Raw genomic sequence first — 25,816 nt, 5'->3', positions numbered from 1 at the left:
GTATCCGGTATTGTAAGTGTTTTAAAGTATTTTAACATATTTTAACGTTTTATAATGTTTTTATCGCTCTTATCTTATTTATTTTATTTGTATTATATATTTTATTGTAAATAGTTTCAATTGTAAATATCTATGTTATGTACATTTATTTTGCAGTATTAAAGGTAAATTATTATTTTAATACAACACGGTTGGTGTATCAATATAATTGCTTGTGAAAATCCTCCCATGTATCTTTACCCAGCAGTATTCTCTAACTGGCTATGCAGTATTTTCTATTTTCATTTTGTTATACCATGAATTACAAGATGTTAAATTTCTGTTTGCTGTTTAACAGATTCCAGGTTAGCAAAAGCATCTACATTTCTTCTAGGCAACTCCCATTCCCACATGGCTGATGCCACATGGGAATGGGATGGTGATGCTCCCATTCCCAGCGACAGGTGTCTAATCTTGCTGTAGAGCTTTGATTTCACTGGCTAAATGTGAATAGTAAGCAAAAATATAGACATTCACAATGCATCTGCCAGACACCACACAAGTGTCTGGGTTTCTAATTCTAAAAAAAAAAAAAAAACACAGAGAGAAGAATGTCACAATTAACTGTATAGTAGTAAAGCTGAAGGATTACAAAACTTGGCTAAAAGTTTGTTGGCTAAAAGGAGTTTGTACAGTGTGCAAATTAATGGAATTAGGCCATTTATTTATGGATATAAGCATTTCTTGAATAAGAAAATTTAAAACTGGAACTTACTAAGCATTATGGCCTCCTTTGGCTGAAATCAGTTGTTTCACTCTATTTGATGTAGATTCCACTAGTTTTGACAAATTTTTGGCATTTCTGGATTATGAAACCAAATTTGAATTAAGGATTGAATCATTTTAACTTTTGTCGTGTACTCCATTTTTCTCAGTTTTTGTTTACAGATTGCCCACAGATTTTCTATGGGATTAATGTCACATGAATATCCTGGTCAATCAAAAGATCTCTGGCTGTGGTTTTTTTGCTTTCTTCCACAGGTTCCTTTCCACTTTGGAGACACCATCTCTGTCTCTTTCTTGCATTGTAGAATTTTATTTATAGCACATACACTCACTCCATGTTTTTACTATTTCTCTTTGAGTTATTGGTATGTAATCAGATAATGTTGCAATTTTTATTCTTAGAAGAAGAAGAACTCTTTATTATATATACAGAAAGGCATTGCTGAATACAACTCCCTTCATGGCTACAAGCCAGGGGTTTACATAAAAGAATATAAATCTTTTCTTTGGTGTGATATCCATAACTGAAACATAAAAAAATAGTGAACCACAAATACACTTCAAGCCCACTGCAAATACACTGCAAAACTTTTATTAAAATTAGCTAATTATATGGCAAATTAATTAAAACTGTGCTACTCTGTTTAAAATAACATAATCTGTTATGAAGTGATAATATAATTTCCTTCCCACAGCATTTAGCACATAAAACCAAAATTTTCTGCATCAAGTGCTTGTTTCCATTAATTTACACACTACTAAGGCGCATTTAGGGCTAGAGCCTCAAGCTGCGAACAAATTTAGACTATGTATATAAAGTGCTTAGCATCATAATACACAGCCATTTCTGAATAAACAGAAAATTTTTAAGGTGGCATCGTTTTAGGTTATATCTCATATTGTGAATGCCTTCACAACGAGTTGCCATGATATTGCACTACTTCGAAGGGCCAAATAGCCCTGAAACAGTGCTGTCTGGGTGGTGGTACCTATCTGAGAATAAGTAACACTAGTCTTCTCCTTAGGTGAAGCGTTACTTATTCGAAGTAGTGCAATATCATGGCAACTCGTTGTGAAGTCATTCACAATATGAGATATAACCTAAAACGATGCCACCTTAAAAATTTTCTGTTTATTCAGAAATGGCTGTGTATTATGATGCTAAGCACTTTATATACATAGTCTAAATTTGTTCGCAGCTTGAGGCTCTAGCCCTAAATGCGCCTTAGTCTAAATACATCATACACCATCAGGCATCTCTCATATTGTGGAGTTATACTTCATAACTGTTTTTGCCATCATTGCATCACTTGGGTACCTACCCACTCACTGACGAAGGGCCAAATAGCCCTGAAACAGTGCTGTCTGGGTGGTGGTACCTATCTGAGAATAAGTAACACTAGTCTTCTCCTTAGGTGAAGCGTTACTTATTCGAAGTAGTGCAATATCATGGCAACTCGTTGTGAAGGCATTCACAATATGAGATATAACCTAAAACGATGCCACCTTAAAAATTTTCTGTTTATTCAGAAATGGCTGTGTATTATGATGCTAAGCACTTTATATACATAGTCTAAATTTGTTCGCAGCTTGAGGCTCTAGCCCTAAATGCGCCTTAGTCTAAATACATCATACACCATCAGGCATCTCTCATATTGTGGAGTTATACTTCATAACTGTTTTTGCCATCATTGCATCACTTGGGTACCTACCCACTCACTGACGAAGGGCCAAATAGCCCTGAAACAGTGCTGTCTGGGTGGTGGTACCTATCTGAGAATAAGTAACACTAGTCTTCTCCTTAGGTGAAGCGTTACTTATTCGAAGTAGTGCAATATCATGGCAACTCGTTGTGAAGGCATTCACAATATGAGATATAACCTAAAACGATGCCACCTTAAAAATTTTCTGTTTATTCAGAAATGGCTGTGTATTATGATGCTAAGCACTTTATATACATAGTTTACACACTACTGTAAGTAGAAAGGATGAGATTTCTGAAAAATTCAAATTCAAGGGTCTTGTCTACAGGAACATTACAGAATGTAAACAAACCTGTAAAGTCATTTTATTATCAGAATTTGAAAAAAAAAAAAAAATTGTTTTTTAAAGGGCATTGTGTTTCTTTAGAATTTTTTCAAATTAAGATTAGTTGGGGTGAAAGATTTGTAATTATGTGTAAGTGATCATGGATAGATTTGTGTTACAATAAGATAAATGCTTTAATGCCTTCTTGAGAGTATTTTTAAATAAATATAATAGTGTTCATATACAAAGGGTACTAGGAAAGTTTTGCAATATGACGCAACAATGAATCACAGGAAGCTGCTTGTTGCTGCATGTTGAGACATGTTCATACGTGCATAGTAGCCGCCGCGCCAAGTCGATGGGCTCAGTTATTCATTAGTAGTGAGAGTGTAAAGTGCTTGCGATGGCATCGTGGTCACGAAATGAGATAAGGACAGTTTTGCAGTATAATTTCGTGCTTGGTTTAACCATAGACCAGTGCTTAGAAGAAATGACTCTTGCACTAGATGATGATTGTCCACATCGTACAACGATATTCAGGTGGTATAGAGAATTCCAAAGGGGAAATTTCACTCTGGAGGATTCTGAGAGGCCGGGAAGGCCACGAACGTCAGTTACGGAGGAAAACGTTACTGCTGTGAGGAAAATGCTTGACGAAAACAGGCGAGTGACCTACCAACAGATAGAGGATACTTTGGGCCTAAATGCACCAGCAATTCAATCGATTCTGCAAGATCATTTGCACGTGAAGAAACTTTGTTCTCTCTGGGCGCCGCATCAACTGACTGAAGAGCAGATGACACAATGTGTGACTTGGTGCCGGGAGATGTTAAAAAAGTTTGATAAGGGACAATCTCGGTATGTGAACAACATCGTGACAGGTGACGAGACTTGGCTGTACTATTACGATCTGCCGACCAAGGCTCAAAATAAAGTTTGGGTCTTTGATGATGACGACACACCCGTAATTGTCAGAAAATCCCGATCTGTAAAGAAGAAAATGATAGCTGTATTTTTCAAATCGAGTGGAATTGTGGAACGTGTCATTTTGGACACGCAGAAGACAGTCACAGCTAAGTGGTATACTGAACAGTGCCTGCCTAAAGTCATTGGATCTATGAAGAACATGCGGCCAAAGTCAAGAATGGACACCTGGTACCTCCATCACGAATCTGCTCCAGCTCACCGCGCCAAAGCCTGCACCGAATATTTGACCACGACAGGACTGAAACTTCTCGAGCACCCTCCCTACAGTTCCAGACCTTGCTCCCTGCGACTTTGCACTGTTCCCGCATGTGAAAATGAAGCTAAAAGGGAGGCGGTTTTCCAGTGATGAGGACCTTCTACGGGCTTGGGACAACGAGTGTGCTTTACTCCCTAGTGAAACTTGGCAGAACTGGTTTAAAGATTGGTTTCGGAGGATGGAGAGGTGTATTGAATGTAGAGGAAATTACTTTGAAAAAATTAAATAAACAAAGCTGTATTGCAAAACTTTCCTAGTACCCTTTGTATAATAGCTTTCTTGGATTAGTTTTATTTGATTTGCCCTTGTACACTATATAACAATTTAATGCTTTGTGCTACACCTGATGATGAATTGGTGAGAGGATTGCAGTACTAAGATATTATATGAGTATTGATGTGTTTATTAGCTCATCCAGTATTGTTGCACAGTTTTAAGCACACAATATTTTTATGGTGACTATGGGGCTATGGCAATTTTGATATTTCCCAATGTAGCCTACATTTTTAAAGATGTCCACAACATGTTTTTAACCTTTATTTTCAGAAAGGATATTTGTCTTTCTGAATTTCATACAGCACGTCACACAGAAATTAACTAAAACCATTTCATAATAGAAAGACTAATAAAAAATATAAAAATTATTACTTTAGTAGCTTTCAAGCATATGCTTATATCTGTATGTATATGGTGTTGTTCATGAACCAATTTGTATGTTGTGTGGGAAGAACCTAGAATAACTTAGGGCTACTCCCTCCACCCCTGATTGCCAACTACAGTCCCAGTTAGTATTAGCATTAGTAGAGGCATTTGATGCAAGAAAGCAAGCTTATGCAGCATCAGCCAAAAAAAAAAAAAAAACCACTTCCACTTCACCCCTCTGTTTGTTCGAAATACCTGTCCAGCTGAGCCTTAAACTTATTTAGGCTATCAACTTCCACGACAAGGGATGGAAGTCTGTTCCACCAACCAACCACCCGCTGGCTAAAGGCAAATTTCCGCATGTCTGTCCTACATCTGTCTTTCCTCAATTTGAATTTATGCCCTCTCAGGTGATTATTCTGAGCAAGAGGAAGAATCCCATCAGCATTGAGCATGCTCAAACCATTCAAGGCTTTATACACCTCTATCAGATCACCTCGCTGGTGCCTAGTCTCCAGACACTGTAATTTGAAAAACTTAAGCCTTTCTTTGTAAGAGCATCCCTTTGTTCCATTCACTAATCTTGTTGCCCTTCAATGTACTCGTTCCAGCAGCTCTACATCCTTCTTGAAATGGGGCCTCCAGACACTGTAATTTGCAAAACACCTAGAGTACTGTATACAGTACTCTAGGTGTGGCCTGACCATTGCCTTATACAAGGGAATAATCACCTCCTTATCCCTGCTAGAAAAATTCCTATATATCATTGACAGTACACCATGAGCTACTCTTGCAGCCCGTCTGCACTGCTCAGAGAACTTCATATCTGCCTGCACAACCACCCCCAGGTCCCTTTCATTCTCTACCACTGTATACAGTACTCTAGGTGTGGCCTGACCATTGCCTTATTCAAGGGAATAATCACTTCCTTATCCCTGCTTGAAAAATTCCTATATATCATTGGCAATACACCATGAGCTACTCTTGCAACCCGTCTGCACTGCTCAGAGAACTTCATATCTGCCTGCACAACCACCCCCAGGTCCCTTTCATTCTCTACCACTGTCAGTGTAGTACCACAGAGTTGATACGTTGCTCTGGGGTTGCTGTTTCCCATATGTAGTACTTTACATTTGTCAATGTTAAACTTCATTTGCCACCTCTCAGCCCATCTGCTCAACCTTTCCAGATCCTGTTGCAGCAGCAGTATAGTCTCAGTAGTGTCCTTGACAACCCTACCAACCTTCATATCGTCTGCAAACTTGGACATTAAGCTTGATATACCATCATCAATATCATTTATAAATACAGAAAACAATAATGGACCCAACACTGAACCCTGAGGGACTCCACTAATAACATTAGTCCACGATGAGCAGTGTCCATTGATTACCACTCTCTGTCTTCTCCCCCTCAACCACCCCTTTATCCATAGCAGCAATTTGCCTCCAATGCCACACTGCTCCAATTTGTGCAGCAGTCTTCCATGTGCAACAGTATCAAAAGCCTTTCTAAGATCCAAGTATATAATATCAAAGTTATTCCCTGCATCCAGTTCTTTTGTGACTGCATCATAGTATCCAATCAAATTGGTCAGGCAAGACTTCCCCTTAAGAAAACCATGCTGTGTCCGAGCTATAACTGAAGTCTTGTCTAGATGATCCTACAGTGCTTCTTTAACCAGTGCCTCCATTAATTTTCCTGGAACAGAAATTAAACTCACAGGTCTATAATTACTTGTTTCAGCCTTTGATCCTCCTTTGTGAATTGGGGTCACATTTGCACATCTCCAGTCTGTGGGTACCTCCCCTGAGTCCAAGGAAGCTCTAATAATTATGGCTAAGGGTTTGCTTACTTCCTTTGCTGCCTCCTTTAATATAACTAGAGAGATCCCATCCACCCCAGGTGCCTTTCTTGTGTTTATCTTCAACAATTTCTCCTCCACTTTACTCTCAGTTATTACAAGATTCTCTAGCTTACTGCCAGAGTTGAATACACCTCTGGTATTCTCCTCGCTGAATAACTCCTCATGTGTGAATGTCGATGCAAAATATTCATTTAGTTTGTTAGCTACCTGAGCAGGATCATCAACAGTTGACCCATCGATATCAAGTGGACCAATCTGATTCATCCCCTTCCTTCTAGAGTTTACATAAGTAAAGAACTCTTCGCTGTTTTTCTGTGCATCCCTTGCCAAATATTTCTCGTAATCTGCCTTCACCTGCCTAACCTCTGTAACTTGGTTACAGATCAACTTGTATCTATCATAGGCTTCTGTGTCAAGTGTTAATTTGTATGTATCCCATGCATTTTTCTTCTCTGCCATATGTCTCATTAGTTCATTTGATATCCATTTAGGTCTAAACCTTGAACAATATTTCTTAGTTGGTATGTAAAGCCTAGTAGCTTCCAAGATAAGTTCTTTGAATGCTTCCCATTTTGAATTTGCTGTTGGTAACATCATCAGTTGGTCCCACTGTATAGAATTTAAATACTGTCTCAGTCCATCGTAGTCGCCTTTATGGAAGCAATAACCCTTCCCTTTACCCCTAATGGTAGTTACCTCTTTGAGTAAATCCCACTTCAGCACACTGTGATCACTGCCACCTAGTGGTTCATTTATCTGCAGATTCTTAATGCATGAAGAATCACTGCTGATAATCAAATCAAGAGTATTACTCCCTCTAGTTGCCTCCCGAACATGCTGAAGTAGAAAACAGTCATCCAATAAATCCACAAAAGCCCTGCTAGTGTGTGAGTAACCAGCCCCCAAATTCCAGTCAATATCTGGGAAATTAAAATCTCCCATTATAAGACTCTCTGATTTACTGGCCCACTCTATTTCCCTGTACAGTTCCTTATTATACTCATCAGAGTCATTAGGCCTATAGCACACTCCTACTCTCAATTTTGATCTCCCAATGCTTATGTCACACCAAACTGACTCGACACTGCACTGTCCAGCGATGTCGACTGGCTTCACTTCCTTTTGATTTTATGTGTTTCTTAACTAATAGCATAACCCCTCCTTCCTTCCTATCCTGTCTATCCTTTCTGTAGACGTTGTACTCCCCAAATTCCAGTTCTGCATTCCTTATATCTGTGTGACACCACGTCTCTGAAATCCCAACAATATCTGCCTTTGATGTTTTGAGCAATACCTCAAATTCATCAAATTTATTTACTAAACTCCTAGCATTGATGTACACGCAAGTATACATACACCTGTTTCTATTTTTAGCTACCCTAACACAACCCATGTGTTTACTTGTACCGCAATGACTCTCAGCAGTCTCTGAAATATCCTGCATCTTGTTTTTCAGGCTTCTGCTCATTCCAATAGTAGCAGTGCAAGAATCTCTTTCACCTCTGCAGGCGACTCCGTAGCCAGGTGGGAAGGAGCAGCAGTGCGTAGCACATGCTTCTTGATTAAACCGGGGTTCGAGCCCGTCACCACCAAATACGGAGGATGCGGAAAGGTCAGGGAATGACCACCGCATACCCCGGAGCAATATGGCCTTAGTTGCTAATGCTCCTAAAAAAAAACCAAAAAACAAAAAAAAAAAAAAATTCTTTCACCTCTGCCAGTGGCTACTGTTAATCTATTAGTCTTTGTCTCCCCCCCAAGCTAGCAGTTTTCCGACCCGCCTAACACTGCCTCGATAGCATCAGCAAATATTCTTGCACCCTTTCTATTTAAGTGTATCCCATCCCTGTAGAAGCAGTCTCTCCTGTTAACAAGTACAGTCTAGGCTGAAAAAAATTCTACCCCTTGAGCCTTGCACAATCTTTCTAGGGCCGAATTGATTGACAAGGCTCTCATCGTAAAAGAGCAAAGAAATATAGAAAAGAGCAAGAAGATTAAAGAAAGAAAAAAAAATTATGGTATATATATATACAAAGGGTACTAGGAAAGTTTTGCAATACAGCTTTGTTTATTTAATTTTTTCAAAGTAATTTCCTCTACATTCAATACACCTCTCCATCCTCCGAAACCAATCTTTAAACCAGTTCTGCCAAGTTTCACTAGGGAGTAAAGCACACTCGTTGTCCTAAGCCCGTAGAAGGTCCTCATCACTGGAAAACCGCCTCCCTTTTAGCTTCATTTTCACATGCGGGAACAGTGCAAAGTCGCAGGGAGCAAGGTCTGGACTGTAGGGAGGGTGCTCGAGAAGTTTCAGTCCTGTCGTGGTCAAATATTCGGTGCAGGCTTTGGCGCGGTGAGCTGCAGCATTATCGTGATGGAGGTACCAGGTGTCCATTCTTGACTTTGGCCATAGGTTCTTCATAGATCCAATGACTTTAGGCAGGCATTGTTCAGTATACCACTTAGCTGTGACTGTCTTCTGCGTGTCCAAAACGACACGTTCCACAATTCCACTCGATTTGAAAAATACAGCTATCATTTTCTTCTTTACAGATCTGGATTTTCTGACAATTACGGGTGTGTCGTCATCATCAAAGACCCAAACTTTGTTTTCAGCCTTGGTCGGCAGATCGTAATAGTACAGCCAAGTCTCGTCACCTGTCACGATGTTGTTCACATACCGAGATTGTCCCTTATCAAACTTTTTTAACATCTCCCGGCACCAAGTCACACATTGTGTCATCTGCTCTTCAGTCAGTTGATGCGGCGCCCAGAGAGAACAAAGTTTCTTCACGTGCAAATGATCTTGCAGAATCGATTGAATTGCTGGTGCATTTAGGCCCAAAGTATCCTCTATCTGTTGGTAGGTCACTCGCCTGTTTTCGTCAAGCATTTTCCTCACAGCAGTAACGTTTTCCTCCGTAACTGACGTTCGTGGCCTTCCCGGCCTCTCAGAATCCTCCAGAGTGAAATTTGCCCTTTGGAATTCTCTATACCACCTGAATATCGTTGTACGATGTGGACAGTCATCATCTAGTGCAAGAGTCATTTCTTCTAAGCACTGGTCTATGGTTAAACCACGCACGAAATTATACTGCAAAACTGTCCTTATCTCATTTCGTGACCATGATGCCATCGCAAGCACTTTACACTCTCACTACTAATGAATAACTGAGCCCATCGACTTGGCGCGGCGGCTACTATGCACGTATGAACATGTCTCAACATGCAGCAACAAGCAGCTTCCTGTGATTCATTGTTGCGTCTTATTGCAAAACTTTCCTAGTACCCTTTGTATATATATATATATATATATATATAAAAATGAAATTAGACACAAATGTTCAAATAAAAGTAAAAATTGATATATATATATGTGTCTTATATCACACAACTTTGGTGTCATTATTGAGATTGAACCAGAGAATTTCATGAAAAGATAACAATATGGAGACTGTTTCTAATGTAAAGCACATGCCAAAGTAAATTATGATTAAAAAATGGATGAAATGGAGAGAATTAAATAAAACTAAAAAATTTGAAATATAAAAAGGTAAAGGTCAAAAGGAGAACTGCACCCTTTGACCACTTTGGTGGTTTTTTTTTTTTTTTTTTTTTTAAATTTTTTATTTATTTATTCTGAACTATTATTCTCTCATCATAACTGCCTTTCGATTCATACTCAGAACTGCATTCAAGGTCCATTCTATAGGACAGGATTTGCATCCCCTAACTGCTTGAGCCATCTCACTTTTTCTATATTTCCCTTACTTTCCTATATTCCTCCTTTTATTATATTTCAGATTCCTTAATTTTCTTAAATTTTCTTCCTTTCAGCATATTTTAATTGTACTTTACTTTGGCATGTGCTTTATGTTAGATTCAGAGGCTCTATGTTGTTTGATGCATTGTGGCCCCAGATGCTGATGTGCCTAATAAATTCAAAAACAAACAATCTATACTGTTGTCCTTTTTATGCAATTCTGTAGTTCAATCTTGATAATGACACCAGGATTGTGTAATAATAGGACAATATATTTATCTATTTTATTTTTGTGTACATTTGTGGGTAATTGAATTTTTTTTTATATACTGTAATTCTTTCTTTCATTTTTTTACTCTTCTGACTACGCTTTTCTCTATTTCTTTATATGTCATTACTCATTTTTCTATATTTCTTTGCTCTCTTACTATCACTTATATTCACTTGTATATATCAGTTACATTTATTGACTGAAAAGCATCAGCAAAGACATCCAAAGAGATGATGTTGAATTCAGTGATTATGCTTTTCTTTATGCCCTCAACATCCTAAAATCTCTTTCCTCTGGGGCAGTTTGGTGAAAAAAAATTTTCACCCTGGGAAAGAGGAAGAAGTCCACTGGCGCCAGCTGCATGAGAATGCATTGTTGCTTCTGCTCATCTGTGAGGTTGTGCAGCACAAATTTTGCACAGACCTTTCTTTTTCCTAAATCTTCATGCAGAATTTGATGAATTGTCTCCTTATTCATATCTAAGTCATTAACCTTCATTCTGAATTCAAACAGCGATCTCTTGGTACAATTTCCCAAACTTTTGCAACTCTATCCTCATTTAGAGAGGCTGACAGACTCTCACTTTTTGGGTCATTGCAAACATGCTCATGTCTGTCTTTGAACTGCTTACACCATTCAAACACACTGGTACAACTTAGAATGTTTCATCACCATAACAGTTTTTAACGTTTTATATGTTTTTATTGCAGATTTTTCCAGTTTTAAGCAAAAGTTGATATCCGTTTGTTATTCCATTGCAAAATTACGACATGGAATGCTAATGCTACTAACAAAACTGGTTATTACTTGCAACCTGTCAGCTTACTGGACAATCTCTGCACCACCATCTATTGGAGGAAGTTTGAACTAAAGCAAATCACCATAACTTTATTTTCAAACTCGCTGAACATTAGTATTAGTAATGGCCATATAATGCAAGGAAGTCTGACTTATGCTGCACCATCCAAAAAAAAAAAAAAAAACCGATGGCAACAGCATCAGTACGGTAACTTTGTTGCCACACCTTGTGTGTGCGTGCGTGCGTGCGTGCTTGCTTACGCGTGTGCACACATACATGCAGATAGACATATCTGCGGTTTTATGAAGTTAATTTACAAAAAGGATTTTTTAAAATTGATATTTTATTTAATGTCATATGAATAAATAAATGCAGCTTATTGTAACTTTTTATTCTCTTTTTATTTTTATATTCCAGATGCATCCAGGTACTAATGTTACTTGCCTAAATATGTTTAATGACTGGTTAAGCTTAATTCCAATGTGGGTGCAAGCGCACTATTTTGGCCAAAAGCTTTCTGAATTAATGAAGAATAATTCCAAAGGAATACATCTGATTGGATATTCTCAGGGTAAATATGATCACATAGCATTTATTTTCTCATTGTTATATGTCTACATTCATTCTTTCATTTTTTTAAAATTTTTATTACTTAATGCACCCTTTTTATTACTGATTCCAGTTATTCATCATGCCTTGATTATATAATCTTGTATTAACCAAATGGACTTTGGTTAAACAAAAATAAAATGTAGTAGATATGATGATTTTTAGATATTTATTACATTTTCATAAATAATAAAGAGCAATAGTATCTATACAATGATTCTGTATCCATATGTTAGCATTTGACACATGATGATTTCATTTAATTATCCCAATAAGGTAATTGTTACAAGACATAACAAAAAAGGTATTTCTGTCTTTTAATTTAATTTTAAAATGCAGTTTTCTAAATCCACTTTAAAAATGTTTATTTATGTTGTGTTTACTTATTTTTTAAAAATAACAATAGGCATTTTTTTTCCATATAAATCTTTTGGATTTTTTAAGTTATTATACTATTCAGGCAATCCTTGAGCTATATGAACATCCATTTGTACCAATAATGCTATATTGAGGATATTACGATGCATTCTCAAAACAGTATACACAGATAAACTTTATTTTTTTCTGGTCAAATGCAAATACAGCCACTCCCCGATTAATGTAAAGGTTGTGTTCCGTAGAACTCTACGTAAGTCGGAATTTCCCCCATGCTTGCAACTGTGCTTGCTGAATTGATTGAATCAAAAAAGAAATGTTCGACGAGCACGTGAATAGAATTATTTATTGTATTTATTCAATTTTTTATCTCGTGCGCAGGAAAAATTACAAAAGCGTGCAATTTAAAAATGATAAATTACAGAAAAAGAGAGGAGACAGGCATAGCGTCAGTAAGTTTTACTTCCCGAGCATCGTTGCCAGAAGTGACATCTTCAGCTGATAAGTATGCCGCTATGGAGGTTGAGGGCTGTGGAGATTTAGAAGGGGTCAGCTGCTCAACCTTACGAAAGAACATTTTAATGGATGACCAGATGGTGGCTTTTTTTTCTTTCATCGTAGATTTCTTTGTAGCAAGCAAGCATATCATTCACCCCTCTGTTAACATTTAAGAATCGTTCACTGTCAGGATCCATCTTCTCAAACCCCACCATTGCCAGTGCAATTTCACAAAATGCCGTTGCCATCTCTCTGGTGATAAAGTGTCTCGGCTCCTTGTTTGGTTCATCCTGAGCTTCGTCAGCATTTCTTTCTTTCACTATCGCTGCCTGCAAGTCAATAAGTTCTTCATTAGATAATTCCTTCTCTTCTTCCTCTGTTAACTCCTCCACGTCTTTGGCAACAACCTCCAACTGAAGTAGCTCTGCAACCTTACAATCTTATCTGTAACCTCTTCATATGATTCGTCTTTTTCAACTCCTTCAAAGCCTTTTACGTGCCATGGACATATTTTCTTCCATGTGCCATTTAAACAACTTTTAGTAATTTCTGCCCAGGCCTTATTAATGTTTAAGATGCCGTGGTAAATATTGTAAGATTTCCAAAAGTCTCTAAATGTAAAATTTTTCTCATCGTCTACTGAAGACAATGCCTGAGCAAATGTTATGCATAAATAGTATGCTTTTAAATTTGAAATAACACTCTGATCCTTAGGTTGAATGAGTGAAAGTGTGTTTGGCAGTAGAAATATAACTCTCATGTTCAAATTGAAATCATCTAGATGTGTAGGATGTCCAGGAGCATTATAAATAATTTTTTCCAACACATCACAATATTTTTCAACCTTGGGAATGAAGCATCATTTAAACCAATCCTCAAAGAGAGATATTGTTATCCATGCTCTCTGGTTTGATTGTAAATGCATGGGTAGGGTGGCTTTATTGATGCCCTTAAATGCACGAGGCTTTCCAGAATGGTACACAAGCAGTGGTATTAATCTGTAATCTCCCGCTGCATTAGCCCCAAGCAAGAGTGTGGCCCTATCTTTGAAGCCTTGAAACCTGGCATTGTCTTTTCCTCTTTGGCATATTTTTCCAATACAGAGCAGTCTTGTCAATATTAAAAATTTGATGCGTTGCCTTCATTAATAATTTTTTCCAACACATCACAAAATTTCTCTGGAGCCGCAGAATCGGCACTGGCGACTTCACCGCATACTTTAATGTTTTGGAAACCAGTGCAATGCTTGAACCTATTAAACCACCCGATGCTTGCCACTAACTTGGCTTGGGGTTCGCCATACTTATCCTTAATATCTTCTTAATAACTAATGTTACTTATTCTGAGAATAAGTAACGTTAGTCTTCTCCTCAGGTGAAGCGTTACTTATTCGAAGTAGTGCAATATCATGGCAACTCGTTGTGAAGGTATTTACAATATGAGATATAACTTAAAACGATGCCGCTTTGCTAATATTCTGTTCATTCAGATTTTGTTATGTATTATTGATGCTTTCGCACTATACTTATACATAGTCTAGACTTTTCCATAGCTTGAGGCTTATGCCCTAAATGCTTTATAGTCTAAATACATCATACACCATCAGGCATCTCTCATATTGTGGAGTTATACTTGATAACTGTTTTTCCATCATTACGTCACTCGGGTACCTACCTACCCACTGAAGAAGGGCCAAATAGCCCAGAAATGGCACCAGGGGGAGCCTGATGATGTCCGGAGTTTCCAAGAATAGGTAACAACAGCCTTCTCCACTGGGGAAGTGTTGCCTATTCGAGGAGTTTGAGTTTTTGAGTGGTGTGAGTTGAAGGAGTTACTGTCCCTTTCATTCTTCTGCACCGTTTCTTTTCCTCTTTCACTCGTACTGTTACTTTCCCTCTACCTTTTTGCTTTTCTAAGTCTAATAGGGACAAGTGGATAGTCGAGTTATTATCCCACACATATACAAATAGCCCTGAAACGGTGCCGTCTGGGTGGTGGTATCCATCTGAGAATAAGTAACATTAGTCTTCTCCTTAGGTGAAGCGTTACTTATTTGAAGTAGTGCAATATCATGGCAACTCGTTGTGAAGGTATTCACAATATGAGATATAACTTAAAACGATGCCGCTTCGCTAATATTCTGTTCATTCAGATTTGGTTATGTATTATTGATGCTTTCGCACTATACTTATACATAGTCTAGACTTTTCCATAGCTTGAGGCTTACACCCTAAACACTTTTTGCTTCTAATATAACGGTCAACCTATCCTTAGCAGCCTTGAAGCCCCGAGCTCGTGCTTCCTGTCTTGAGATATATTGATGGCATTTTTTTCCAATACAGTCCGGTTTCATCAAAGTTGAAAATTTGGTCCAGTGTATAGCCCTCTTCCTCAATTAGTTTTTTCAGTATTGGCGGAAATGCCTTTGCTGCTGCTTCATCTGCACTCGCAGCTTCACCTGATAATTTCACATTATGGAAAGTGACATTTCCTGAAATTATTGAAGCAGCCCCTACTAGCACTTCTTGAGGGTTTTCAGCTTTATTTCTGAGGTCTTCAAATATTGCCTATGCCGTTGCTTTTATCCTAAGCAAACTTGTTCCTGATCTCTTCTTTGTTTGATCTTCTATCCAAACAGATAAAAGAGGTTCCATCTCTTCCAGTTCTTTGTGTCTTGATCTAACTAATTTTGTTACATTTTGTGTTGTTCCTGCTATGAAAGTTGCTTTTATTTTTTCTGCATTCTTTCTAATTGTTCTCAGCATTCCCTCATTTAGGCCTGTAGCACGCACAATATCGCATGTTCTTTCATTCCGGTCAAAGCGTTTCACAATTTCTTTTTTTTTCTTCTATCGATATTGCTTTTCTTTTTCTCTCTGAAGTATTTTCTTCAGAACACTTCCTTTTCACACTTTTTTCAAGTATTTTACTCATTTGTTTGAGAATAGAGCACAATTATAAAATGAACAAAAATGAGGAAGCAAGCTTGATATACATAAACGCACAGCAAACAAGTAGCAACTGAATAAACGATGCAGCTCCCGTGTAGAAACTGAATAAACAATGCAGTAAAGGCGGAAACACACTTCTCACATATTTACATGCTTATATTTTATTAAAGCACATTTCTGGAGGTCACTACCATAAAACAATAAAAACAATTTGCAGTTTCTGGTTTATTGGTGGTTCCTGCTAGTGGAGTCTGTTATAAACGGATAGTAACAGTCGATCTAATTACATTTGCGATAATACCGATAGCTGGAATTCTGTGGATTTTTACGTTATTATGTTAAATATGTTTCCCCTTCCACGAAATCATAAAAGCAAATTTTCAGAATCTTCTCTTCATTCCTACTGTGTTGTGTTCAGTTGGGGTGATTCCACCGCGTTCAACTACCATTTCTTGTAAACACAAAGGCGAATTGTGCATAAGCGAATTACATTTGTGTTATATGTAACATTGTTCCCCTATTTATAAATCATGTATGATCGAATTCATGTAGTGCAAACACGTGTTATATGAGGACTGACTGTATTTATATATTTTTGATTTTATTTTATTTTTAATATTGGGTTGGCTTGGCATGTAGGAGCAGAATTACATCTTGCAAGGCATAATGCTAATTGCAGTATTAATATGCTGTGTGGTTTTGTGCTCCTTTTTTTTTTTTTTTTTTTATAATCTTAGTGACAACTACATATTGTCCTTATAATAAAGTTGGTATTTTGTTATTTGAATGTAAGATAGTTATGTAAATTGATTTTATTACACTATGATATGTATTTGTATCATAAGAAGACTGCTTTTACTGATATTATGTTGTTTTTTTACACTATATAACAAAAAAAAAAGTTGTTTACGTTTAGGTTTTTCTCTATTGTCAGTATTTTGGTAGCAGTTGAAGATTTTGTTTTTGCGACATTTATATGTATTACTAGTAAATTAATAAGAGGAGTATACCTCAATATAGTATGTGGAACACTTCCGTATGATACCCTCCAGAAATTAAAACGGAAAAAACGAAAAAATTGACAACTTACCGGTACATTAAAGTAAAATATAAATAATTAAAGTAAAATATAAATAATCAATTTAACACAATTCAAAATCAATTCAAAACAATTAAAATTCAAATTAACGCAATTAAAAGAATCTAACGAAAATATTCAAAACGATTTTCCTTCCTGAAGCTGACAATGCTTTTCGACCGACTGACAATGCTTTTCGGCATTCCTGTGATCACGACAGTCGGTCGAAAAGCATTGTCAGCTTCAGGAAGGAAAATCGTTTTGAATATTTTCGTTAGATTCTTTTAATTGTGTTAATTTGAATTTTAATTGTTTTGAATTGATTTTGAATTGTGTTAAATTGATTATTTATATTTTACTTTAATTATTTATATTTTACTTTAATGTACCGGTAAGTTGTCGATTTTTTCCGTTTTAATTTCTGGAGGGTATCATACGGAAGTGTTCCACGTACTATATTCAGGTATACTCCTCTTATTAATTTACTAATATTATTATCAACGTAGAACATATTGAGTATTACAGCTCTGATTCATACTATCTAATTATATGTATTACATAAGTGTGTACCAATAATATGACATATGAGAGCCTGTAGTTATTCACATATATATATTTAATTTTATTATTTTTTGTTTGCAGTTTTTTATGGCTACCAAACAAAGGTGTAAATTATCTCTAGACTTATTCTCCTATGTTTTTGAATATTATTTATGTCTAAAGCAGGTGAAACATAACATTGTTGGTGGCGTTAAATTTTCCACTTCATATGAAGCTGATTTTGAAATGCCTATGGGTGAGCAAGACAAGTTGTGGGCATCTCATTTCTGCTGTGATAGTTGCAAGTCAGCATTAAAGGGTTGGTTTTTTTTGGTAGTTGAAAGTGCAAGCCTTTTGACGTACCTTGATTATGAAGAAGGCCTGCAAACCATTATGATAACTGCTAATTTTGTATGACCAACAATTCAACATTTAAAAAGGCTGTGGATCAAAAAGTTGTACTGTATTCCAACATGTCATCCTTTCTTGCTCTGGTGTCATAAATGAAGACACCAATTCCCATTCCATTTTCCAGAGAAGAACTTTCAGAATTGGATGACTAATTCGAACAAAATAATTGGGATTACATCTGAGAAGTCTGTTCAAGTAAAGTGCCACATTTCCCTAATCAGCAAGAATTGAATGATTTGGTTAAGTTATTGGATCTAACCAAATTCAGTGCAGAGTTTCTTACATTTCTTTTAAAAGAACAGGATCTTCTGGATCCTAGCTGCAAGACTTTCATATACAGAAAAAGACATGTCACTTATGCATATTTTTACATTGTTGCAGAATCCCTGTGCTACTGTTTTGATTTGGTTGGATTTTTATAAATAAATTTGTTATTGAATCACAATCCAGAAGAGTGGTGCCCTTTCATAGATATTCTACATTCAAATTGTCTATGCCTGGGCTTTTTTGGATTTTTTGATTTTTGTAATATTAACATTGTTATATTTTCTTCATCTTTGGTTACCACAAATTCATCTTCCAATCCTCTAGACACATTTGTGTCTAGGGCAGTGGTTTCAAACTGGCGGCCCGCGGGCTGCATCTGGCCCCCGAAGCAATTTTACACGGCTCACGAATACATTTCAATTATGTATTTGTTGTAAATACGGTGCTTATAATTTTAGAGACATAGAGATATGGACTGAGCTTATGTGCGCGACTGCTGTTGAAGGAAAAACAGATAGAATGAATAGGTTGCGGCTTTGTCTTTGTCACTGTTTGCTTGTATGCCAGGCCACATGACTGGGCTAAGGTAGGAGAACTTCCCATGTCGATACAATCAGTAAATTTAGTTTGCCAGCCGACAGTTGGTGGCGCTTCAGATTTGTGGTGTTTCCGATTTTTTCTATTGAGTTGGTATTTCTGATATATATTTTCCTTGAGTCAGTCACTAGTTGGTTAGCTGGATGCACAGCTGCGCAGTTCATATTGCTATATAGATGGAGACAAACTAACGTACGGCCCGTCAGCTGCTTTCAGATCGTGCATTCGGCCCGCATGTAATTTGAGTTTGAGACCACTGGTCTAGGGGATTGGAATTACAACTAGACACAAATGTGTCTAGTTGTAATTTCTTAAAAATTTTAAAACCTCTTCTCTGTGGGCCTGTGATATCACGTTCTAAAGATTTAACAAATTTATCCCAGTCATCTCGTTGGATTCTTCTGGTTAGTTTTCTGACTTCTGCTCTAAGCTTTTTATATTTTATGTATAGATGTAGGTCTTTAGTTTAGGAACAGTTAGTTTATAGGTCTTTTTTTTTCTCATTGATTGTTTGTTTCAATTCTTCATTCCAAGTTCTTAGCCAGTTTTTATTTTTTATAGGTTTATATCCAAGACTTTCTTCAGCAGCTCCCAGAATTGATTTTTTCATGTTTGACCAGATTTCCTCAACATTATCATTTTAATCTGATTTGAGTTTATCTTTCAATCGACTTTCATAAAGGAATTTAGTGCTTTCATCTTCCAACAAATGTATTTTTAATTTCTTAGTAGTTTTTGTTGGTATTTTCTTCATTTTATTAAGATAATTTCTTTTTATTTTGAAAGTGCTTTCTACTAGGTAGTGATCACTGTCAATTTCACTGCCTTTGAATACTCTAGTGTCTCTAATTTTGTCATTTAAAATTTCATTAATGATAATATAATCTATTATAGACTTTGTGTTTCTTGCTTCCCATGTGAATTTATGGATATTCTTGTGTCTGAAAAAGTATTTGTAATTTTAAGTTTATTAAAAATGCAGAAGTCTATCAGACATCTTTCATTATTGTTGACCACGGGTCTGCCTTCTGATCCTATACATTTGTCTACTGATTGAGTACTAACCCTTGCATTAAAATCTCCTGCTAGTATGAGATACTCGTTTTTGTTAGTTTGGTCTATGATCTGTTGTAATTCGTCATAAAATTCTGCGATTTCATCAATGTTGCCTTCTACTGGTGCATAGATGCCAATGATTGTTATTGTATAAGATAGAATTTTTAGTTTTAATTTCAATATTCTGGGTGATATCCAAGAGTAGTCTAATATTTTGTTTTCCCATTCTTTCTTTATTAAAACAGCAACTCCTGATGATGCCCACATTTCACTTGGTATGCCGGAGTATATCATTATGAAGTTACCTATTTCTTTGGATCCTTTGTTCTTTTTTGTTTCAGTAATGACTGCTCTGTCAATATTTCTATTTTCTAGTTCCATGGTCAATTCATCTAATTTGTGATTTATTCCCCTAACGTTCCAAGTTGCTACTTCAAGTTCCTTAATCGTAGTCCTATATCCATTGCCTAGGTTGTTACCCTCGAGATCCGTCCAGTTTTTTCCCTTGAGCTTATTTCGAGTATTTAGAATGTCCCCCTGGATAGGTTACCAGCCTTTCGCGGGGTAAGTCTAGTGTTGGGGCTGCCACCTTATAACCTCTAGACAGGCTTCAGATACAGCATTTCCTCTGTATGTCATGGGACAGTTATACCGCTGTGACTCAGTCGCCAGAGTCTCGTCTGTGGAAACGGGTCAGTTCACCCCGAGAAGGTGAGGTTGACATTTGGGTAGGAGAGGTTATGGAATGCACGTCACCACCCCTTGAACACACCAGACAAATTTCCTTAAAAATGTTTATTTTTAAGGAAATTTTTTTTTTCAATTAACTCAATGAGTTTCTACTTTTTTTTTTATTTTTGTTATTTTGTTAGCTTGTTATTTGCTTATGGCAAAGGTTAATATTTGATTTTATACAGAAGTTAAACATTTTTAATACATTTGATATAGTATTATTGCATATTTACTTTTCTTTCATTCCTATGAAACCATTGGTGGTATGCAAAAACTATGGTCATGTTTGGAATTAGCATACCCAAATTCATGAAGGACCACTAGGAAATTCAGTTAAAGAGAACTTTCTAGAAAAATGGTTAAATAGTGTTTATAATTATTAATAAGCAGTTGTTTGAATTTTTGTTCATTACTCAAGAGTGTGCATTCAGTTATTAAGGATGCAATTTTCTGGGATGTGTAAAAGTCTATAAAATTGAAATTAATAAAATATTAATCATATACAGTAATACCCCGACTTACGCGAACTCGGAGTTACGCGGTTCTTTATTTTTTCGTTTGGCAACACTACCGCCCACTATTTTCAAGGTGTTTTTCATATGTTATCGATATATGGTGTGACGGCGGAGAGTGAGAGCAAAAGATGAACAAAATTCAACTTTGCTGTGCATGAGCTGCACACATATACAAGAATTTGTATTCCAACTGTCATATTTATATGTGTGCATTCGAATTCGTGCTCAATGTTTGTCGGAAATTACATCGTTTTCACGAGAGAAATGGATCGCATCGGTCGAGCCGTATACAGTCAGTCCTCGTATAACACGTGTTTACACTACACGAATTCGATCATACATTATTTATAAATACGGTAACGATATCTTATAATATAACACGAACCGAATTGGCTTATGCACGATTCGCCTTTGTGTTTACAAGAAATGGCAGTCGAACGCAGAATCACCCCAGCCAAACGCAACACGATAGGAATGAAGAGAAGATTCTGAAAATGTATTTGTTTTAGGGGAAACACATTTCACCATAATAACGTAAAAACCAACACAATTCCAGCTATCAGCATGCAATTAGATCGAGTTTACTATCAGTTTATAACAGATTCTACTAGCAGAAACGCAACTGGATTTTTATTGTTTTATGGTAGTAACCCCTAGAAATGTGAGGTGTTAATAGTGTATCTCTGCTTTTGCTTTTATGGTGTTGTTTATTCAGTTGCTATATGCGTGCAGCTTTGTTTATGTGTATCAAGCGTGCCTCCTCGTTTTGTAATTGTGCTTTATTCCCTAAAAATGAGTAAAATACTTAAAAGGTGCGAAAAGGAAGCGTACTGGTGAAGACACTGCAGATTCAGAGAGAAAAAGAAAAGCAATTATCGATAAACAGAGGCGGATTGGGTCAAAACTTCTTACCCGGGAAAATTTATAGTGGCCTCATACTATGGTTTATGGCCAAAATCACACAGGCCCACTGGGGTTCCCCCCCCCCCCCCCGGTAAGGCTTATGGCCAGTCCGCCTCTGTCGATAGAGAAAAAATATGAAATTGTGAAACTCTTTGAGCGAAATGAAAGACCATGTGATATTGCACGTGCTACAGGCCTAAATGAGGCAATGGCGAAAAGCACATGACAATTGCTAACTTGAGAGAAGGGCTCAGCTCAGTTGAAAAGGGCTTAAAAATTTTAGAAAACATAGACTACAACGAAGAACGCGTTATAGCTACAAAGCAAGGAATAAAAAAAAATTATTAGCTTGCTACGAAGAAGAAATTCTGCGTGAAAAAAAGAAGTCTCTGTGTTGTCAGACGAATTTGACAGCGAAATAACTTTTTTATGTAAGTCATTTATTTTTTTAATACATATTTTGTATTAATATGTATAAAGAACTGCAATTTTATTAATATTTTTCTTCTAAACTAGTGTTTTTGTTAGTCCTTGGTCCCAATTAAACAAAATTTATATGTATTTATATGCAAAGTTGTATCCCGACTTACGCGAATTCGACTTAAGCGATTTTCGTCGGACCCACCTATCGCGTAACTTCGGGGTACTACTGTATATATTTTTAATAGAAAATAAAATAATTTGATGGCAAAATAAATGGCACTTGTATAGGTATTCTTCTATAGCTATTTTGATTTGAATTGTGTTCTGCAAACAGCATATTTGTGATTAGTAAACTTACTATGCTTATCACTGAGTGCCTAGCTTGTGATGGGCATGATATGGTCTCAACAATTTTTTTCTACAAATGAAAGTAGAGTGAGGTAATGTTACACTTTTTTTGACTTATTTATTCTCAGTATTCACATAGATAGAAATCATCATGGCGAATACCTTCATAGGTTCTAATTTCTGTACTTGTGTTATTAAAATACTGAATCATTGTAAATTCCAGTGCAATTACCTTTTACTTTTATTCAAGAATTTTGGATTAATAAAGTATTGAGCATGTTATTTTTGGCATTAAAATACTGAATTGTGATATGTTCATTTCTGGTGATCAGAAATTTTCACATTTAATTTTTTCTGATATGAAGTTCAATTTTCCTACAGTGCTGTCTTTGAAAGTTTAGATAAGTGTTTTATATTTCAGGAGGCCTGATAGCTCGAGCTTTAGTTACAACTCTTGATGATCACAACATTAATACATTTATATCACTAAGTTCCCCTCAAATGGGGCAGTATGGAGGTAAGATGAAGTATTAGTATTTAGTATTAGTAGTGACAATTGGTGCAAGAAAGCAAGCCTATACAGCATCAACTGAAAAAAAAAAAAAAAATACAACACTTCCTATAATACCTGTATATCTCCTTTAATATGTTGTCTAGTTCTTTCTTGAATTTATTCAAATTACCCACTTTAGAACTTTTAGAACTGTTAGAACTTTTTTCTAACAATCAACTGCCTGCTGGTTAAAGGCAAATTTCAATGCATCTATCCTGTAACTATCCTTCCTCAATTTGAATTGAGGAAGGATGGTTACATATACAAATATGATGAACCCCACAGCAAGAATGTTAAAAAGTCATAATTAAGTGACTTTTTAGTGTAATTGCAGCAAGTGTAATTCCATATTTTTGCAAAAAAAAATTCTAAAAATAGTTTTAAATATCATGTTTTATAAGTCTGTTCTTATTCTAACATCATACTGAATAATAAAAATAAACAAGTGTCTTTAATAATAGCAGTCTTGCTATTCAAAAATATTTATTTCCTGACTGTCAAAATTGTACTGAAAAATAATGTGAGCAGGAGCATGCTATGTTTTCTACAACTACAGCTTTTTTTATAGGTATACTTTTAAATTAAAAAGTAACCAATGTTGCAGATCAAGAAGGAAGGCTATTAGTGGCATATTAAAATTCACACTGTCATAATTTTAATACATATTGTAATATTTAAATTGTTGTGGCTGACTTGTTCTGTGGAACAAGTCTGCAGCGGGCATACAATATCATGCCCACTGCAGAGTTAATAGATGATTGATGGACTTACTCTCAAATTTAAGTCTAATATATAAAAATTGTTCATTATATAAAGTTTTTAAAGTTTAAATTATGCTATTATTATTTTAATATTATTCTAGATAATTAAGCTTGTATATTTTTCTGTTTATATTATCAGTATAAAAATGTATTTGAAAAAAAAAAACCTTTTCAAAGTAAATCAATGAAAGTATACCATATATTCCAGCATATAAGCATGTTGCACCAAGTATTTGGACTCATTTGGCCAGTACACTTGTTTCCAGTCCTCTAGTGTCCAACCAGCATGTTGTTGACACCACAGCATTCACTGTCGATTGATGATGATCAGCGTGAGGGGAGAGTGTCTCTTGGGTCATCTACTATGGAACTCCATATGTGTGAGTGTGTGACACTTCACTTTTTGGGATATTGTTCTCATATTTTTCCCTTATTATATCGTGATATTAATTGCCACACAGTGACCTGCCACTGAGTCTGTAGAGTGTGTCGCACCCATTGCTCACCACAAACATACACCATGCATAATTAATCCTTTACAGTTCTGTTGGGTGGAGGTGGTTTTATCCATTCGACACCATTCTTTGTACACCTTAACCACAGTAGCTGAGAGCAACCGACAAGGTGTGCCATTTCCGATATGGAAGCACCCAATGTACAAGCTCCCATGATCATGCCCTTTTGAAACTCTGTGATATCTTCACTACTTCCCAAAACTGTTGCTTTATCACTTTGACTTGCACATCTAGATGGAAATTACCACTGTTCTAGCGTGAAAAGCTGTTTAGCTTTTTTACTGCTAGCAGTGCGTCACCGAATTCATTGATCACTGAGTGTATATTCAACAAATCGTAAATATATTGGTATTAATTCGTGTATTTCTAACCTTAAGTACGTGTCTTTAGTTCAAGTTTAAGATTTTATACTTGGTGTATAAGTTGTCCTTAAAAGGTTGACCTGTGTGCTGGAATATATGGATTGTGTAGTGCTTGTTTTCAGATAAATTTTTACCTTTTAACTTTTTCAAAATCATTTCTACAGCTTGCCCAATGAAGGAACTTTGGACTTTGAGTGGAGGGGAGTTAAAATCTGTGTTATTGCTATTTTTATTGAAGAAAAATACTCTAATTATAAATACTTTTTTTTGTTGTACAAACTTTGCCAATGCAATGCAGTGGAATGCAATGCTTAGCAATGTATAGCCGTGCAACATTTCCAAGGTTATAGTTCAGAACATATTTAAATTGACATATTGGAATGAATATAGTATCGCTAATGGGATCCATTCACTGAGATGTGTACCAGCCATCTTCCAGTGAATTTGCTGATAAGAACATTTTTAAAAAGATCTTGCAAAGGCTTAAGCCAATTCCATTAGGAAACTGGTTAATTTTCTTTATAAATGTCATCTATTAAACTGTAAATGAATGGTAAACAACTCTCCTAAGATAAAAACACTATATTAATTTACATTTCTTGATAGGCATATTCTTGCATTGTAGCCACTTTATGTTGTCTTATTTGGTAGTTACTATGTTGTCACAGGTCTATTTCAAAGTTCAGTAGTAGGTTAACAGGTAGGTAAGCCATGTAACGTTAGAGATATTAAATATCTGGAAGGGCCCACTTTCCAGCCATATCTTCAGTTACCAATTCAGTTACAGACACAGATGTTTATTTTTCCAATCCTAATGGTAACCTCCTGCATCACATGACTTACCTGCATGTTGTCCTGCTACTGAACTTCGAAATTGGCCATTACTGCATAGTGTCCCTGAAGAATACTGCAGAATGTGGTGGAACACAAGAATATACTTATGT

The 25,816-nt window shown here is 36.2% G+C and overlaps 1 protein-coding gene across 1 annotated transcript in view; it reads left to right on the top strand.

Annotated features, from left to right (window-relative positions):
* Positions 1-25,816, top strand: part of Ppt2 (palmitoyl-protein thioesterase 2) — a 66,579-nt gene that overhangs the window by 2,527 nt on the left and 38,236 nt on the right. Inside the window, exons 2-3 of the mRNA XM_090389383.1 lie at positions 11,796-11,949; positions 23,103-23,198. Of these exons, the coding sequence (XP_090245509.1) occupies positions 11,796-11,949; positions 23,103-23,198 (250 nt within the window). The remainder of the gene's footprint in view (positions 1-11,795; positions 11,950-23,102; positions 23,199-25,816) is intronic.

This window comes from Mastigoproctus giganteus, unplaced genomic scaffold, assembly GCF_048544385.1.
Source record: "Mastigoproctus giganteus isolate SK-2022 unplaced genomic scaffold, ASM4854438v1 scaffold_15, whole genome shotgun sequence".
Classification (NCBI taxonomy): domain Eukaryota; kingdom Metazoa; phylum Arthropoda; class Arachnida; order Uropygi; family Thelyphonidae; genus Mastigoproctus; species Mastigoproctus giganteus.
Note: the sequence above shows the minus strand (reverse complement) of the source record. Positions and strands in the feature narration are given on the sequence as shown.